This window comes from Pelodiscus sinensis, chromosome 15, assembly GCF_049634645.1.
Source record: "Pelodiscus sinensis isolate JC-2024 chromosome 15, ASM4963464v1, whole genome shotgun sequence".
NCBI lineage: Eukaryota > Metazoa > Chordata > Testudines > Trionychidae > Pelodiscus > Pelodiscus sinensis.
The window spans coordinates 10,297,216-10,310,373 of NC_134725.1; the positions used below are offsets into that span (position 1 = coordinate 10,297,216).

A 13,158-nucleotide genomic window follows, 5' to 3' on the forward strand; every position below is an offset into this window, starting at 1 on the left:
CGGTTTTTGCAAAAAGGCATCTCTTCCCTCCTGATTCGTTCCAAGGGACAAGACATTGTCCTAGAGATGCAGGGTCTGCAGGTAGCTTGGACCATGTTACTGGTCATGACTCTTCACTGCTTGACAGCTAACCCCATTTCCCACCCACCAGCATGATTCCATTTTAACAAAAACCAACCATGGCAGGGCAATGTTCCCCTGAGATCTGCAAGTGGAAGGGAACCCCTGTGCATAGATCTCCCCATTCCTGATCATCTATCCCTACCCCCCGATCACACAAAGAACCTACTGTATGCCCAGTGAGCCCCATTTGGGGTGGGGTTGGGAACTCCCTCCATACTTAGGAAAGCTCTCCTTGATGCAGGAGTCCCCCCCCTCCTCCAAGCAGTGTAGCCAGAAGGGGAGGGACAAAGGACAACCTCTGGTTCATTAGCCACCAGAGAGGAATCCTTGCCTTCCACCACAAGGGTGTGCATGGTGAGGACCTCCCTCATGCTCAGCCGTGGGGTCATCTGAGAGAGAGCTGAGGTAGACCTGTCTTTGCTTCCCCTTGAGAATGTGTCTCTCCCCCAGCTCTGCGCCTGAGTCCACCTCTGCTAGCATGCGGGAGACAAGGAAAAGATCAAAGCTCATGGCCATTTAGGAGCCCAGGGTATCCAGGGAGGGGCACAATTCAAGGGATGAGCATTTCCCTCCCCTGCAATCTTATATGGGGGACAGCGTTCCCTTTCCATTGGGAAGGCAGCTGAACAAGGCAGCATGTTTCCTTGCATTTTGAACAATACAAGTAAGCATACCACAAAGGCCAGTAAGCCCCAGCCCCCCCGTCCTTCGTGTCTCAGGCTGTGTCGGCACAGGGTAGCCACAGGCATGACTGCAGCGCATGTGCACACCTCCTAGCTAGCTTTGCGTTAGCTAGCACAGATCTTGATTGCAGTGAAACTGAGCAGCCCAGCTCGCCACTCACATCCATACCCAGGTTAGCCAATCCACGCTGCCACGACTTCACGGTGGCTGTTATTCGAGCTGGCCAAGTCAAAACTCACTCAGGCACGTTGACACATGCGGCCGACATGCCTCTGGCTGTGGCGTAGACGTGCGCTAAGATTTCCACGCCAGGCGCACTTGCAAGTGGCGTGTCCATGGATCGGCTCTCCCTTGCTATGCAGGTCTCGGCACCGTACAGAGCTCTGTCACGTTCCAGGGAAGGTTAATTGGAAAAGTCCCTTTTCTGGATTGTCTTATTTGTTCTTTAACACTCCAGGCTGATCAATAATCCATTGCTTTAAGGAAGAACTCCCTGCATCCCAGAGTCATTCACTGCTCAGCAGGGCTGGCTCCAGCCTGCTTAACACATGAAGAGCAAGTGACCCTCACTGATGGTCAAGCTATTCCACTTTCAGTTTAGAAAAGAGGAGACTGAGGGGGGATATGATAGAGGTCTATAAAATCATGAGTGGTGTGGAGAGAACCGATAAAGAAAAGTTATTTATTAGTTCCCTAAATAGGAGAACTAGAGGACACCAAATGAAATTAATGGGAAGCAGGTTTAAAACTAAAAAAAGAAAGTTCTTCTTCACACAGCGTGTAGTCAACCTGTGGAACTCCTTGCCAGAGGAGGCTGTGAAGGCTAGGACTATAATAGAGTTTAAAGAGAAGCTAGATAATTTCATGGAGGTTAGGTCTATAAAAGGCTATTAGCCAGGGGATAAAATGGTGTCCTTGGCCTCTGTTTGTCAGAGGCTGGAGAGAGATGGCAGGAGACAAATCGCTTGATCATTGTCTTCGGTCCACCCTCCCTGGGGCACCCAGTGCTGGCCACTGTTGGCAGACAGGATACTGGGCTAGATGGACCTTTGGTCTGACCCAGTACGGCCGTTCTTATGTTCTTATGTTATGTAACTTCATAGAGGTCTCTGAACTCCCACCCCGCTCCCCAGCAGTGGCAGTGAGTGAGGGATGGGGGTGAATTCCTTTTGTTCCCAACTGATGCAGAAGCTTTACTAGAGAGCAGGATCCCCACCCCTCACTGCTTGAGTGGATTCCAGACCCTAAGGGCTTGATATTGGGGGTCAGCCGGCTTGGCGTTGGTATAGGACAGGCTTGGCATTGTGCTGCTTTTGTGGCCCATGTTGCCAGAGAACAGGCAGAGGGGGCATGCTTACTGGGAGGGGCCAGGTAGGGACTAGAGCTGCCTAAGGGAGGGCAATTCTGTTTCAGGGCAACTCTCAAGGTTTTGAACGGTGTTTTAATTTGACGCTAGAGAAATACAGTCTGCTTATAGCTTGGTGGCCAGGGCACAGGCCTGGCCTCTGAGATGCCCAGAGTAAAGGCCCTGCTCAGCCTGGCTCAAAACAGGGATTTGAACCTGGGTCTTGCATGAGCCTTCCTGCATGGACAGGCACGCCGGGGGCTCGTGCTGTCGCTGTAGCACACCGAAGTGGCAGCTTGCACTGGAGTGTGCACAGAGTTACCGTTTCTGTGAGCTGCCTCCACAGCTGGGCTCGGGCTGGGAAGAAAAGTGTGCGGGTCTTGCCTAGGATTCTCGCTGGGGCAGATCTATCCCTGCATTGCAGGCTGGTGCCCTCGCTGGCTGGCTACCTCCCTGGCTCCTGACATATTTCTCACTGAAGCCAAGGCAGCACCTCAAACTGCTCTGGCTAAGTTGAAAGAGCATATTGTGTGTTCAGCTAGTTGTTGGACTGGCTCTGGCCGAGCTCTCCTACGCCACGCTGTTTGAGGGCTAGTTCCTGTAGCTTTCACAGCTGCTAGAAGCTGGTTTATGTTACAGGCATCAGTTTGCTCTAACTAGGCAAGCTACCACGCAGAGCAGCCACATATAGTCCACCTTCTTCATTCCATTCTATTGGCACACAGTGGCCTGACACTGGCCAGGGGGACAGAATTTCTCCCAATCAATTCAGAAGTTAGACAAGAGTTTCTGATCTGTGTGATACTACAGGGTTCAATTGTATCTGTCACTGAAAAGCCTAAGAAATCAACTACAGGGTTAAGTTCTGCAAAATGGTGAGAGGAACAGCTGTTAAGTGGGGGGCTAAATAGAAATCCAGGCAGGTTAATTTTTTAATTTTAGCCAGCTGGGCTCTGATACTCTCCTCTCTGCTACTGGCTCAGTTTCTGCCTTCTCTCCAAGATAAGGCTAATGAGGCTTCCTTCAACTGGCCATAGCTCTTGGTGAGGGAAAGGCTAGTTCAATGTGGTTTGTCAAAACAGAGAGGAAACATTTGGAAAAAAAAAACCCCACCCCATAAAACAGAGATCTGGCTGCAGAGATGTTTCTAGAAGGAAATATCCGAAACCTTAGAGCAACTTTCCTTCTAGGATGGAGAGCAGACACATCTAGCTGACATGGACAGAGCTAATGAATAAGTTTGGAAGCACATTAACCCCAGGCTCACCCTGTCAGCATCGCAGCGCGACAGTAACATAGCGACAACCCTTCCACTTCTTTCTTGCTGTAGAGCACTGGGGCATAGCGGATGCTGTTGATCAGCCAGGCAGAGTTCACAGGAAGTCTGCCTAACACTGGCCAACATTTTAGATGTATGGTCTCTTGGACCATCTACTACATTAGAGAGGCCCGGGGCTCACAGCACACAGGCCCTAGATATAGGACGTTTTGCTCACACTCAGAAAGAACCAGCATGAAATGCTTATGAGAACAACATTCTGCAACTAGAGACCTGTGATCGTCTCTCCTTCTTGAATAGTTCTGAGTACCAAATTCTGCCCTCATTTACATCCTGCAACTTTCTGACTAACCCGAACGCAAGAGTCTACATTCCTTATTTATATCCTGGTAGCAACTAGAGGCTTCAGCTGCAACTGAGCATCCCCAGTGCTATGGATTGCACTGACACAGTAAGAGACTGTCCCTGCCCCCTGAAGAGTTTACTATCTAAACAGACAGTAGAAGGGGTGGAGAGAAACATACGCTTTCTCCATTTGACAGCTGGGGAACTAAGGCACAGAGAGATTAAGTTACCCTGCCCAAAGTCACACATAGCCTGGGGCAGAGCAGAGAACAGAATCCTAGTCCAGCACCTTAACCAGAAGGCCACCTCTGATGGAGGATGAGTGAAGGCAAGATTTGGTTCTGTGTGGGGCACAACGCAGCACCGAGTGAATAGAGCCTGAGCTGCAGCTAGAGACGTGGAGGGTGGTTTGGTTGGATGGAAGCAGCTGAAATACGTTACCGGGTACAATACGAACCTAACACCTGCGGCAGGGCATTTCTGTGCAGATGGACAGGCCACAGGGAGTATCATATTGCCTGTGCAGGGTATTGCTCTTCTGCAGCACATGATGTGGGAAAACAAAAGGAGCACAGCTCTGCCTTTACATGGAGATATTCCCGCTCAGGAAGAAAGCAGCTAAGCAGAGACCCAGTTCTGGGGGGTCAGCAAAGAGATGACTAGGAGATAGTATTTTCTAAGCATGCCTAATTATGGCCCCTTGCACACTTCCCTTTTTGCAAGAGAGCCACAAAAGTGGAGTTGATCAGAACACTTTTCCTGTTACATTAAAAGCCTTCTACACCTAAGCACAGATGGTTCCCACCCTCCCACTGGAGTGTTTATTGTCTTGTAAAATGAAAGAACACTTGCATTTGCTAACTTTTAATGAAGCCTGAAAATGATCACATCCTGTGTTTCTCCGCATAGCCGTCAAACTAGACATAAAGCTTTTGCAAATCAAGCACCCAGGAAACGTTTTGTCCATAGTTTCTGAATATTTGTTTTGAATAGTCCCTCGTCAATATGAATTACTTAATCGCCATTCTGGAAGCCTGGTATTGTTCCTGCTCCTTGGGCTTGCTTTGTTTCTATGACATCTTAATTCTGAGTTTTATTTCATCTGCGATTGTGACATATCTAAAATGCAAGTATCTTTCAGCGCAATTCACAAGAAAGAGTGCAGCATTTATAGACAGCTCTGGTAGCTACGTGTAAGCAATCTAGCGTGGTGCATGGTGGGGGGGTTGTGGTTTCTCTCATGCATGAAGACAGAAGATGCTCTGAACGCTTTCTGTGGAAACTAGATTTGCTGTTCCTATGTGGAAGAATAAGCAGTGTCTTTTTCAATTTCCTAATCTGATTGATCACAATCAGAGAGATTGTAAATTTCACGCTTGTCCATAACAAAACATGCTCCTGCAGCTGGTCTTCTGACACTTCCCGTTGAACGTCTGCATTAATGTAGATATACATCACAGGCGGCAAGTGCAGGACAGTTTGGGGAGGCTGCTCAAAGAGCAGCAGACCGGCTAGCATCCTGACCTAGGGGGAGGTGCTTTTTCCCCACGAGGGGAATAGAAATAGCTTTTCCCTCCCTTCCCCCATTCCTGAAGCAGAAGGGCTGAGAGAATGCAGATTTGGTGTAGTGCAAACGACATAATATTAGAGAGCAGGACATCCTGCTCATGAATTAAATTATCACTGCACTTAACTTGAACTGTTTGATTCTCTGGGGGAGTTTTGTGCTACCAGTTAGATATTGTGGGCCAAATTCTGTGCTCGGTTGGACCGGTGTAGATCCAGAACAACTACTGAAGCCAGTGGTATGACTCATCTTGGGGATCATCCTCTTTTCTACTAATGGAACTTTGCTGATTTTAGTGGATTTGCTTTCCTGTAAAGCTGAAGGAACAGCTGCGAATCAAGCCCAGTGGATTCACACGGGTGTGGCTGTGAGCAGAATCCGCCCCAGAGAAACGCTGTGGCAGACTCTGGAAAACCAACAGCATTGAGCAGCTGTTGCAAATGGGTAGAAGCTCCTTTGGCTTCCACCACGGCATGCTGATTTCCAGCAGATAAAGTTATATCTGGCCCCATACCTAGCATTTTAGGGGCTGATCCTGGGAGTTACCACATGAACCACAATGATTGTGGAGGGAATGGAGGGTGCCTGACCTCTTGCAAGATCAGCCCTCCTGCCCCATAGCGTTAGCATCAGAAAGTAATCCTACCCCAGCATGATCTATACTTAGCCAAAGCTCAAAGTGGATTGTCATTCGCTTTGGTCTTGCATGTGACAGAAGAGACTGTTGGTTTTCTACCTCTGCTAATATCCCATTATTTACAGAAGTAAAAGGGCAACACCTCAAAAGAGACACACACTAGTTACTCCCTTGAATTATTAACTGTGTTTTTGGGTGAGGCTTCCCATCATACAACATACTGGGTAGGTGGGTCCGAAGAAATACAATCTACTTGCATGACTATTTGATTAAAACATTTCAAACAATACAGGGACATTAGTAAGTGTTCTGATTGTTTCTGACAATTTTGACATGAGAAAGGAAGCACCATCTAGTGCCTGAAGCACAAAACTGGGGGCCAGGACAATTAAGAACTCTCCTCCTCTTTGCAACTGACTCATTGTCTGACCTTCGGATAGTCATTTCACCTTGTGAGAAAACTGAGTCTCCCTATAAATTTGGGGCCATTTAAATACTAATCCTACTCAGAGGTGCTACAAAGTTAATCTTGGTTTCTAACCCAGCTCTTTCATGGATGTGCTGTGATATGTTGGAAGAGGCAAGTTAGCTCTCTGCCTCCGTTTCCCCTTCTGGAAAACAGGGCTAATAATATGCTTCAAGGATTCGTCTCAGCTTTTTAAGATATTTAGATGCAAAGTGCTCTAGAGTGTCCATTTCTTTCCATTGACTCCATGTTTGAAGGGAATATGAATAAACCATGTCTAACACAATTGCACCAATTCCTTCATGGGGCAGAGCCATTCCTTACACAACATGTGTGATGGCCCTACAGTGGTAGCCACAGGCTGTCAGAAGAACACACATCCTTTGAGTTACTAACAGCTATTTTGATATTAAGTCACTCTTCTTGGTTGAACCAAATGGGCAGAAAACCATTCACATGTTCTAGCTATAGAAGGGTTGTAACTTGCTTCTTAGATATCATAATTCTGCCAGATACATTTAAACTACTTTGTCTTCTTCCTTTTCAAGTGGCAGAAAAGCTAAATGCTCAGAACCCACAACACAAGGAAGAGAAAGGGATGGAGAATAAGACAGAGAATATCTTATTGCCTCTATATAAATCCATGGTATGCACATATCTTGAATACTGTGTACAGATGTGTTCATCTCATCTCAGAAAAGATATATTGGCATTGGAAAAGGTTCAGAAAAGGGCAACAAAAATGATTAGGGGTTTGGAACGGGTGCCATATGAAGAGAGATTTAAAAGACTGGGACTTTTCAGCTTAGAAAAGAGGAGACTAAGGAGGCATATATAGAGGTCTATAAAATCATGACAGATGTGGAGAAAGTATATAAGGAAAAGTTATTTACTTGTTCCCATAACATAAGAACTAGGGGTCACCAAATAAAATTAATAGGTAGCAGGTTTAAAAAAAAGGAAGTTTTTATTTGGGCAGTGCACTGTCAACCTGTGGAACTCCTTGTGAGAGGATATTGTGAAGACCAGGACTTTAATAGGGTTAAAAAAAGAACTAGATAAATTCATGGAGGTTAGGTCCATCAACACTTATTAGCCAGAATAGGTAAGAATGGTGTCCCTAGCCTCTGTTTGAGGGGCTAGAAATGGATGACAGGAGAGGGATCACTTAATAATTACCTGTTTTTATTCACTCCCTCTGGGGTGTCTTGCAGTGACCACTGCTGGAAGATAAGATACTGAGATAGATGGACCTTTGGTCTGACCCAGTGTGGCCATTCTTGTGTCCTAAAGCCACTGGATGCATTTTACCACCAATATCTGTGTTTGTAATTTACTGATAGCTACCACCTAGTAATCTAAGTCTTTGAAATTTAGGAGGAAAATAGGTATCTGCATGCTTGTTTTCTTAGCACCTAACAACTGGCATAATCACTGGGATCTCCTTACAACACTGCACAAGCATCTGAATGAGGAACAAACACTTTATACAAACCCTTCTGGACTATTCATGCCTGATTCTTCCAGAATACCACTCCTAGACTACCACTTGGAGGCCATGGGAGCTGCAAGAAATCAGCCAAGTGTACATGGAAAAATCTATTGCTATGTTACTACACTGACATTTATTTTTTGCCTGTAAATGTTGTGTGTGGGACAGTCGGCAGCGTCTATGCAAGGTGCTTGAGTTTATCTGCTGTGCCCCAGAGGCATCCCTCAGGGTGTGCTGGAGAGAAAAATGTTTTGTAAATCGGGGAGCAGCCCTCATGGCAACAAATCAATGACTGATCTGTGCAGCTGGCAGCTCTCCTCCTACACTGACTGGCACTGTTCAAATCCTAATAGATCCCAGGTAGCTTGGGTGCACCAGGGAAGTATGAGTGTGAAGTCACATCCTCCATAAGCTGGCCAGAATCCCTGGGGAGATCCTGCCTGCATCCTCCTTGAGGACTACTTGTCAGACAGAAGTTGGGGAGGGTAATGGCAATGGATCCTTCATCACTCCCTCATCCCTCCATGACAGGTGCAGATAGGGCAATATGCTCTTCCTTCTTCACGGAGGCCAGCATGCACTGCTACAGGAAAACATCGGCAAAGCGAGTAGTGTAGCCGTAGCCGGGCTGTCGGCACTAGAATTCTTTCTGGGGACGTACTGCTGGATACCCTTGTACCCTGCTAGCCTATCAATGGGCACCTAAGACAGGAGCCAGTATTAAACATGGAAAGGCATGCAAGTCCAGTCCCATGGTTTGGGTTTCAGCATATTAGCAAAACTCCGGAAAGAGGATAGTTGCTGGCACACAAGACTAGAACCTGGATCTGATCCTTTGCTGCTCTGCACCAGCATCTATGCCTGTGCAAAACATTGCCATTTAGATGGGGTAGCAACTTGCCCCCACTTGGCATAAGAGCATATGATTACATAAGCTACAGGGCAGTATTGAATCAGGTCCTATCTCATCTTTTTTCAGGGGCTCTATTGGAAAATGTAAAGTGACTGATTCTTTGTGAATGTAACCAACAAGATAGCTTTTTATAGGAGCCCAGCTGCAATAATGCTGCATTACCACTTAACACATGAAATTGTCTATATTTAGACTCCCATTTCAGAGTCCACCTATTCACAGTGAACCAGTTCATTGCTGTGAATGGGGAGCAGAGCTAAGCCTCAACTGGATTCTTCCTAGGTGCTCTTCTGAATTTACAAGAAAAAAAAATATTTACCTGCCTTTGCACTGACTTGGCAGTAAGGTCAGAGATGGGCAAGCTCAGTAGGCCATCATTCTATGGGTTCTAGTTTCTAGAGTTAAAATGATAGCAATGCAGATTGGATCAGTGGGAATTCTGAGGGTTCTAAGAGAATGTTCTATGGATTGTTGGGGTACTGGTTCTGGAGCAAAGTTGCCAGTGCTGGTTCTAAAGCACAATTATTCTCTAGAGTGGGTATGGAGTTAAGAAAGAAAGAAAGAAAGAAAGAAAGAAAGAAAGAAAGAAAGAAAGAAAGAAAGAAAGAAAGAAAGAAAGAAAGAAAGAAAGAAAGAAAGAAAGAAAGGGTCCTCTGCATGCTAAAAAGAACTGAAATAGCAGGGACATGAAACTCCTTTTTAAATATCTAAAGCCAAATCTTTAGCAGATGTAAGCCAGCACAGATCTGTTAACTTCAGTTGAATTGCAATGATCTGTATTAATTGAGGATCTGACTTCTAGATTGTCAAGGTGGGAAGAGGTTAAAAAAAAGAAAACCTAACTCTATGCCAAAGGTTTTAAAATTGCTTATAGGACAGACTGAATAGCTGTAGGCACAACAATGAAGAGAGAGGTTCTGGGGTAAGCTGCTGTAAAATTCCAGGATAGTATACAATCCAATCATTTTCTTCTGTTAAGAACTGAATGCAACTCGCAGTATTCCTCAGTCATCAAAGGATGAAATTAATGGCAGCAACCCAAGAAAATGAGAAACCCTGACCTTAACACACTATACTGTGCTCCTAGTTCAAAGCAAAGAAACATTTTCTCTTTTCATGGTTCTTAAAAGTTATTTTATTCAGTCTTTTTATCCTGGTGGCCCTGTATTTTGATTGATTTTTATGAGAAATCCTCTGAGGACTTACGGATAGATACCTACACCAATTATTTGTTTGAATGCTAATATCAATTCAAAAGCACAAAAGACTAAGTAAAGAGCCATCATTTCTCTGTTTTAACCTTCCTAGACACTTCAACTCTTGCCAAGAATAAAGAGGAACAAACATAGATGTCAAGTAAAATATTGGTCTCGCTAATGGTTCTTAGACAGTTATAGACCAGTGTGTTCCATAATTACTAAATACAATATCATCATCAGATGTTTCAAGTATCATCTCTCAGATGTTCTCTATGGTATCAGAGGCAGATAGTAAGATATTGAGGCCTGCCACCTTAAGATTTAGCCCCAGGATGTAGCAAGTCTTAACAATGCTAGCTTCACAGATTTGGGTATTTCTAGGATGCACCTGCCTATTCTCATTAGTAGTCATTCTAAAAAAACCCAAAACAAACAACCCCACCTCCATACAAAAACAAACAAACAAACAACCCCCCCCACCTCCCTGCTACAATTCACTAAGTTATTGATTACAACATTTACAGGGACATTTTAGCATAAACTCAAAATTAGAGCTAAGTCACCTGGTTTGCAAGGAATGGTGTACACAAGTGGTTTTCAACTGAGGGACCATGCATCCAGGGAGCTATGTAGAGATCTTCCAGGGGATACATCAACTCATCTAGATAGTTGGCTAGTTTTAGAACAGGCTACAGAAAATCATCAGTGAAGTCATTAGAAGCTAAAATTCAGGTAATGACTTGTTTATACTGCTCTATACACAGAAATGTAAGCACAATAATTTCAGTTGATTTATTTTACAATTACATGGTATAAAAAAGAAAAGCAAGTTTTCAGGAACAGTGTGCCATGACACTGTTGTAATCTTATGTCTGATTTCATACGCCGGTACTTTTTAAGTGAGGGGAAACTTGGGGGGAGCAGAGGAAAACCAGACTCCCAGAAAGGGGTTCAGTTATCTGGAAAGATTGAGAACCACTGGGACACAAGAAATGTAGAGGTTTCTCCCTCTCCCCCAACAAATAGGCTATGCAAACATATTCCTGCTTCACGGGGACCACTACTCTGAATATTTGCTGGTGGTACTAGGGTACTGGTCAGCTGGGTCACATGTTATTACTGAAGTTTACTTATGGGATGCCTCCTAAAAGCACAAGGTAAGGGCTCTAGGCTATTCCCCACGGGAATATGGATTTGCAAGGAACGTGTGTGATGCGTTGGCATTCTGTGCACATTTCCCTGAACAGTTGTGCTTGCTTGTGTACTTGCCCTGAGAAGAAAGGTGTGCCCAAAAGGAGATTACTGGGTACATCACCAGTTCTGCAGCATTCACCCAGCAGTGTTTCTCCTTGGAAATCAAAGCTGCTAGGCTCTTTGCGGGAGCTTGGAGCAGTTCTGGAAGGGCTAAGGATGTGCAGGCTTTGTAGAGATTCCTACACTAAGCTCCAAAGATCCCAAGTTCAAATCCACCCAGTGGCCGCTATACATAGCCAGGAAATATCAGGGCAGGGCTTTGTTCAGAGTTAATCTTGAAATGATCAGACTTTGACCCTGTCAGTGAGTGCTACTACATTGTACCTGGTCCGTCTTTCCTGGTTCCCTCTCCTTTCTGCCCTCAGTTCAGCGCCTGGATGTTATTTCTCCCGGGACCTTTCTTTCAAGCCACGGCTGTGACTAGCCCCTTCCAACTATAGGACTCCCTGCGGCCGCTAACCAACTCCCCTGCAGGCGGACCGTGACCTAGAAACAGGCCCCTGCGGACCCCGCAGCAGGAGGGAGATGCTGGCTTAGTTTCCATGCCTGGCTGCCCTTGGAGCCCGGCTAGGGAACCCGAGCGCTCGCGGGCACCCGCGCGCGGAGTCTAGGAAAAGTTTCCTACAGAGCGGTGACCTGCGTCCTAGCGGCTCAGGCGCAGGGCGCGGCGGAGCCCTTACCTCGGCGGCGGCTTGCGGGCGGTGATGCTGGCCACGATGATGCTCTCGGGTCTCGGCGTGGCCACGGCTTTGAAGGTGCCTCGCCAGAACTTCTCGAAGAGCTGCTTCTCGCCCTGCTGCACGCTGGCCATGCCCGGGGCCGGCCCGCCCGCCGCGGGGAGCTCTCCGCGGTGCTGAAACCCCCGCCCGGCCTCCAGCCGCCCTGCGCTCGCTCGGGGCGCCTCGGAGCCCGGCGGCGCCGGCGCGCAAGGGGGAGGGAGCGGGAGAGGAGTGTGTCTGCGAGCCCGAGCCAGGCTCCTGTTTTGTCTCATTCACAACGTGACGTTGGAAGAGGGGCTGGCCATCCCCCCCGCCTTCCCCGGCTGCATCTGCATCACAAAAGGCGGCAGGGCGCGGGGAGGAGGCCGCGTGTGCCGGCTGCCACCGTGGCCCAGCGCTGGCTTCGCCGCGCCCTGGGCGAGATCAAAGCCCCTAGCCCCACAGCCCCGGGCAGCTGCCAAGCCTCACACGCGTTCGCCAGCCCCAGGGACACGGCGCCTCGGAGGGGAACTCATGCCAGCGCGGCCCGGGCTAGAGGCGGTGTGCAGCCCTTCCCCACGCTGCGCCCCGCTTGCAGGGCCGGCCAGGAGACCTGGCAGGAGAAGCCTTCGCCACCTGCTCTGCCTGACATTGCCCCCAGCCCTCAGGACACTGCCCTGACGTCCGCCCAGCCGACAGTGCCAAGCACCCCGCTCTGGGCCCCACGAGGCTGCCCGGCAGGCCAAGAAAGTCCAGCCCCCGGCCGTCCGAGAAGCCCAAGGCAGGGGGCGGTAGAGGCGGGGATTTGGGTGGGAAAGAAGAGTTGCTCAGAAATGGAGAGGTTGGTTCCAGCGGGGAGTTCAGGCAGAAAATGGGTAGATGGCTCCGGGCATAACAAGGGATGGGGCAGAAATCCTGCTGGTCTCTGGAGGGGCCGACAGCTGCTGCATTAGCTAGCAGCCAGGAGGAGGGGATTATCCTTGCCCAAACCTTCCCCGGGGAGCCCGGGGTGGTCAGCTCTGCTTTTCTCCTGGGGAGAGTGTGTGACCCTCTTGAACTCAGGGCCACAGTTCCTGTGTGCTGTGAATTCCTGTCATCTTAATTATTCCAACTTCCTCCTCCTCCTCCAATTCAGAATGCCCATACTGGTCATGTG

The 13,158-nt window shown here is 47.6% G+C and overlaps 1 protein-coding gene across 1 annotated transcript in view; it reads right to left on the bottom strand.

The window, feature by feature from the left end:
• SRRM4 (serine/arginine repetitive matrix 4) overlaps window positions 1-12,607 on the bottom strand; it is a 154,553-nt gene extending 141,946 nt beyond the window's left edge. Inside the window, exon 1 of the mRNA XM_075898142.1 lies at window positions 11,985-12,607. Coding sequence (XP_075754257.1) covers window positions 11,985-12,295 — 311 coding nt within the window. The 5' untranslated portion in view covers window positions 12,296-12,607. The remainder of the gene's footprint in view (window positions 1-11,984) is intronic.
• Between the last annotated feature and the right edge of the window lie 551 nt (window positions 12,608-13,158).